Source organism: Acinonyx jubatus, chromosome B1 (genome assembly GCF_027475565.1).
Source record: "Acinonyx jubatus isolate Ajub_Pintada_27869175 chromosome B1, VMU_Ajub_asm_v1.0, whole genome shotgun sequence".
NCBI lineage: Eukaryota > Metazoa > Chordata > Mammalia > Carnivora > Felidae > Acinonyx > Acinonyx jubatus.
Window position 1 is genome coordinate 41,025,567 of NC_069382.1, and position 6,458 is coordinate 41,032,024.

The 6,458-nt window shown below is 37.7% G+C and overlaps 1 protein-coding gene across 2 annotated transcripts in view; it reads left to right on the forward strand.

Moving 5' to 3' along the window:
- ZMAT4 (zinc finger matrin-type 4) overlaps nucleotides 1–6,040 on the forward strand; it is a 343,796-nt gene extending 337,756 nt beyond the window's left edge. Inside the window, exon 8 of one of the 2 annotated variants that reach the window (XM_053216542.1) lies at nucleotides 1,252–6,040. In XM_053216542.1, coding sequence (XP_053072517.1) covers nucleotides 1,252–1,256 — 5 coding nt within the window. In that variant the 3' untranslated portion in view covers nucleotides 1,257–6,040. The remainder of the gene's footprint in view (nucleotides 1–1,251) is intronic. The other variant, XM_027071133.2, reaches the window with a different exon arrangement.
- Nucleotides 6,041–6,458: the final 418 nt, after the last annotated feature.

Sequence of the window (6,458 nt, forward strand, 5' to 3'; positions counted from 1 at the left end):
CCATTTAAAAGTGGCTGTGCTTACCAGGGTCATTCCAAGGCAAAATTCCAAAGCTATCTTTTTTTACCCAGAAATACATGTAGTTTCCATTTTGTTTTGGTCTGTCTTCTACAACAACATTCAAACGCTTATTCGGATCCTAAGAATATTCTATGACAGCATTTTTTTTTAAATAAAATTTCACGATATGCCGTGTGAGTGATAGAATTTTCCTTTGTAGCTTGTGAATCTTCATTTACCAGATTTCCACTACCATATTTAGCTCTTAATAAAGAGGGATAGGAAAATCTATGCAAGGATTCTAACCTGCTCCAGCGTTTCTGACACCATCTTCTCTAAGAAACAGCTTTAGGGATAATTGTAAACTACAGGCCGAGACTGTTTTGGCAGCCTCGTTGCAGCCAGAGGACATGTTCAATGCTGTGAGAGAAATTCCCTGCACAGGATGGCAACAAGCCTTTTGCCTTTTGATTCTGATCTTTCCTGGGGTTCAACACCCTTCCCCTGCCCCCCGCAAGCAGCTGTATGAACGTGTGCGATTCACTTAGCCAATTGAAGCCTCAGTGTTATCATCGTTAAAATGGGAAGAAATGACATCCAAATTAAAGGTGGGGATTAAATTAGAAGTAAAATAAGTGTGAAATTCTTGACACACAGTAGGCATAAATAAATGGTAGTATCTTCTTATCATAAAGAAAAACAAAACCCAAAACCTTTAAGAATTAGTAGCCTGTTTAATTTAAATCAGTACTTTTTGAGACTAAAACCAGAAAACATTTCTCCTATATCAATATCTATCAGGGAAAATTCTGAATGAATTGAGAATGAGGCTTATAATAGTAATTTGAAATCCAAATTCTATAGTGTTGTTCTCCCTCCCAAGAAGAGAGTTCTATAGGTCGTTCTATCTGAAACTTAAAGATGGGTATATGCAATCCATCACAAATATAAACCAATTGGTTAATTTCATCTTTAGAATTTACAGAATGAATGTAGTATCTGGATTGACAAGACTGAGGCATATATTTTCTTGTACCTACATGGAGATGACATTGGTAATTGAGTTATTATATTTACAGGTTATTTAGAATATAAAAGATTCATCATACAAATCCAGCTTTACTTTAATTTGATGGCTAAAGTGATGTGGGGGAGAGATTGAGACAGAGAAAGGGGGGGAGGAAGGAGAGAGGGAGGCTGGAATACATAATTATGAAAGAAGGTAAGACTGTGTTCCTTTCTGTCTTATAGCCTGAAGAATAAGTAATGAAAACATCAATCAAGAGATGAGAAAAAAATGTCAGGATTTCTCTGCCGTGGAGAATTGCTTATCAACTACCAGTGGAGGATTCTTTCTTGAACAATGAACACTTCTTATGAGGATTCACAAATTTACATATGACTAATCTTGGTTTGGGAAGTGAATGAGCTTGCTTTCTTTCTTTCTTTCTTTCTTTCTTTCTTTCTTTCTTTCTTTTTCTTTCTTTCTTTTCATTTTGTGGTAAGTTATGATATCTGGATGGATTTTTAAATTCTTTCCTGATAATCTATTTAGTACATGTTCTAAATTATAATCCTATAGCAAACAGTGGGAACATCATTCAAACTTGAAGACAGTGGGAAAATCTAAATGTCCAATTTATTCTAGATTTCTTCAACACATAAATATTCCATGAAATCTTTGATGACTGAGATGTAGAGCACCTCCATCAAGAAAGAAACATTATTTGTTCATCATGCTGAACATGATTGGCAGCAACATGCACAGAACCGGAATGAGTCACTGTTAGTAGAAGATACATAATGGACATAAATTCTCCTCCTTCATTTCACCTTCAAAACTGCGAGCTGGGTTTGCCACCTGAACGAGAATAAAGAGGGTGGATAAAGGAAGAATCCCCATCCTTTTTTTCTGACCATTCAAAGAACAGTTTCTCAAGGTTAAGCCAAGATCTCTTTGCAAGCTGCCAAAATAATAGCTTAGGAAGAGAATCCGTCTGCCTGCATGATGATCCTCTTAGGCAAAAATGTCTGAATAGCAGCTGACCTTGATGAAATGTTTTCCCAAAGGCATCCAAGAGAAGAATTACAGACCCTAGAATGAGAGGGAAATAAACGAACATTTCTTATGAAGTTGGCCTGAGTTGTGGGTTTTGACGTGGGGTGTTGGCAATTTGAGAAGAACTGAGTAAACTCTGAAGAATTGACAGCCTTGGGTATGGCGAGTCTCCCTATTCCTGTTTCTCACTGGAGTCCTCTTGCCGAGCCAAGGTTCAATCACTTCAGAAAGAACACCACTGGCAGACTGGAAAACTGTTATTCTCTGATGGGGAACGCCTCTGAGTGTAAATTAGAAAGCCTTCTCTGGGTTTCATTCTTCTCTGTCGTGACCAGATCTGGTGTCTTGTAGGATGGCCGCAAAGCCAGACATTTACCTTCTTATTTATGATGCTTCTCAGTGATCTGGCTGGGGTTGCCCTTTGTACATTGTGACCATGCAGGCAATGGGTCTCCTGGTGTCAGGATTTTCTGGACATCCATTGTTTTTCCACAGAGAGCTGAGGTGGTTACGACTCAGTGAGCAATAAATGAAATGACTTAGAAATGCACAGTGTTGTTATTGAGGTGTTTGAAATTTGGTCCCATTCCCTTGAGAGGGCCCACTCAGGAGGGACCCGGGTTGCCAGCTTCCGTGCCTACAGAGACCAGCGACTCCAACAGCCACGTGCTGTCCCACGGGAAGGAAGGAGGGTCCGATGGGAAGCAATCTATTTTGGAAAGCACACAACAGAGCTACAAACCTCCAATGGTGACTTGTCTGTGAATGTGTGAAATAGTGCTTTTTTTTTTTTTTTTTTTTTTGTCTATTCTGCTGTAAAATAAGCACTGGCCAAGTTAAAAGAAAAAACAAAACAAACTTTGTTTCTGTCTGTGTGTAGTGAGTGAGCTCATACTCTCAAACGTTTGTTGTTTTTTTTTTTTTTAATAACCTAATATAGACGAGCCCATGAACATAGATCTCTTGATATACAAAGGAGCTATGCCAAACCCTTTACAGATCAGCTTCTGGATATAATAATCGGATTACTTCAGAATTCCTCATCCAAATTCTATTTCTCCTTGGCAACCTGTCAAGTGAAAGTGAATATCCTGCCAGAGAGTTTGCTTGTTTGTTTTCAAATTTATTTATTTATTTTTGCATAAATAAGGGAAATTATTGTTCCAATGTACCATGGAGTTGACATATTAAGTTTTAAACAGGAAGAGCCCATGAATGTTATCTATATTTTGGGAAGTCTTAGACGGAAAAAACCTTCCTTGGAAAGCTAGCTGTTTATTGTTCTTTCTGTTCTGATTTATCATTCGTAGCAATAGTGGTAGTAGTAGAACGGCTATATTTGTTTTATTAGGTCATGTCTTACGTTCCAATTCATCATGAACAGATGGGAGTGAGATGCAAGGTAAATGTTTTCAAGTAGCCAAATTAATTCTGGCAGAGAGGAAGACACCCAGGGGGACCTGGCCATTGTGGAGCTGCGCTGACAGAGTCACCCTATGACAGCAGAGATTCCTGGAGAGAAAAGAACGAGTCCAGGGGTTTTCTGTAAAACTTCAATTCAAGGGACCTAGGGGAGAACCCTATCTGTTTGAAAGAGACTATCCAAATTATCGGTACATAAAGTACTTTCACTGTTCCTGAGTACTTGGAGTAATGTCAACTGAAGTACTGACATTAAAATTTTGCTCCAATGAGGCAAAAATAATGCAAAACTAAAATAACACACAAGCCTAATGGCATCCTTATATTAGAGGGTTTTTTTTTCCTTTGTATTTAAATGGATACTTGCTAGGTGGTTGAAATTGTCTATGTCTTCTTATAGAGACAAAATACTCCTACAGACCCGGTCATGCAATTCACTTAACTTGGCGAAGGGTTTTCTTCTTTAAGTACAGAGGTCAGCTTCTGGGTAGCACCTGTGCCAGTTGCCACAAATGCCATGGTAGTGAAACCCAAATTAACGAGTTTTCATTATATATAACCTCCACAGCCCAGTGCACTAATATGTATTATCATAAAACCATCTGCTAAGTACAGAGGACCACAGTGATCCTTTTTGCTGATAAAAATCGTAATAAATCTCTCATCTGCAATTGCTTGACCACAAAGACCAGTGTAGGTTTGTTTTTCATTTGTCTCTTAGATAACATATAAACATAAATTGGAACTGCAAGAGTCTTTATACCTTCCTACTGAAGTGAGTTTATTAGACCATTCAGACCAAGAGAGGAAGAATAGGGATAGATGATAAATGCTAATACTTCCAGAGGCAAATTTGAGCCCTGGGGAGGGGCCGTGGCCACACCTCTTCCAAAGCTGATCTTTGAGGGAGGTGTTATGGATGAGTCACTGTGAGCACAGAATACTAGAACTCCAATAACAAACTAAACTTTCTAAACTGTCAGGAAATGAAATAACCGCCCTCTCTACATTCCATCCAAGCTGAATATTCATTGTTTGTTTGACCAGCTTGTACAAAGAATTGATTGTTGCCCTTTTATGACCAGAATGAGGAGGGTTTGATCAACATATTACTGTGGGAACAGATTTTGTTTTCTTTTTTTTTGTCTTCTTACCTACTTTATTCATACTAAAGTCATGCTAAACTACCTCATAGGTTTGTGGTGTGGATTAGCTAATAAATAAATGTCAAGTGCTTAAAAATATAAATCTCTATATAAATGCTGCCTTAGTTGCTTTCTAGTTTAAGATTTGCATGTCAAACTAACTATCTAGGTATTTCATTGTATTATTCATGTTGGTAAATTTGGCTTAAAACTTAATATACGAACATCTTGATGTAAAATGAAACTGAGAGTCCCAGCATGGACTCAAACTCAAGTCTGGCAAATGTAGCACCTAAGGAAACAAAAAGCACCTACAAGCAAAACCAAAATGTTTTTCTTAAGCAGATTTTAAAGCAGGTGTTCTCAAAGGTTGGGGGTGGGGGTGGTCAACACTGGTTTTTAAGAGTGTATTAAGTAATTTTGTATCATAATCGTTAAAATGCCAAAAATTGTCAGTGATTTATATTTAAAAGTTAGAGTGGGTTTAAGGTAATGCTTACGATCACATAACCCTTCATTACTTCACATGTTGAGTAAAACATAGAGGGAAGAGTCAAAACTAGTTCAGGTATTTCTGAATACCTACAAGAGAGGTTGTGTGGCTAAACATCTGTTTTGTATCTTTCTAGAAAAATGTTGAACACAGTCTTTTTGAAAGGGTGTAGCCTAAACAGAAAGGAAAGAAATGAATATCTCACAGTTTCTTAGTAACATTGTCTGAAGGGTCGATGGCAACTATTTAAGAGCTAATTTCACTGCTGGCTCTACGTTGGTGCCAGTTTTTTCCTGTATGATTAATTACTCCTTAGTCACTATTCTGAGTAGCAGTTTTATTTGCTAATTTCAAATGCCTCAACTTAATTAGCAATTCATTTTGACCTTTAAAAACCACATTCTATAATCTTCAAATTATATGAGTAAGGGAAAAAAATCCTATTTTACCTGTCCCCACCCCCACCCACCTCCAGCTATCACTAACACTTTACATTGTTTCTGAAGAACAGTCTAACTATTGTTACGCGCCAAACTTTGACATCATCTGTGGTTATTTGAAGTCCCGCTCAAATTTCCTCATTGCACCAGTGGGCACTAGGATCCGCAGAGACTGTTTCTCCTTCAGAATGTTTAAATAATGTACAAATGTAGGACATTTGGCTGCTAAACTTATTCATTTTTTTTAATTAAAGAAATAAAAGTGAAACTGATATAAACGATAATGAATTCCTGTTTTGCATCCTTGCTATTTTCTTAGCACATTTTCTACTTGAATTGTCACTCTTCAAATGATTAAAAGTCTGACTGTAAGACAACCAATGATTGTAAGGTAAGATTTCCTTGTGTTGGTCAACTCAGTGACCACATGTTCTTTGAAATCAAAGTTTTTCATGTATATTTTCATATCTCTTGAAGTCGTCTTCACAGCTAAGTGGAGAGTTAATCAGCATACATGCATAACAACATTAGTGTTCATAATTTTATTCCTGAGAGTCCAAAGAGTTGCCATGTTGGGGCAACCCCATGTCCTATCAGTCCACTACTCTGGCTCCAAGAAGCTCAGGATGGGAGGAAGTGACTAGCCTCCCTGGTGTTAGTTCCAAGGAAATTATCAATGTTGCATATGCATAAACAAAGTAGTAGGGATGTTCCTCTGGTTTGTCAAAAACATAATCTCTTTGAGCTTGAAAACAATGGAACGAAAGTCATCAAGGAAGGAAGGCAATCTACAGAACTCTGATTCTAGACAGAACCATCAGAACATTAGAGAGACCACCCCTGCCCTGTAGGTGTCCACAGTTGGCTTTAGGAGCATTAATGAACAGTTCAAGTTTTCC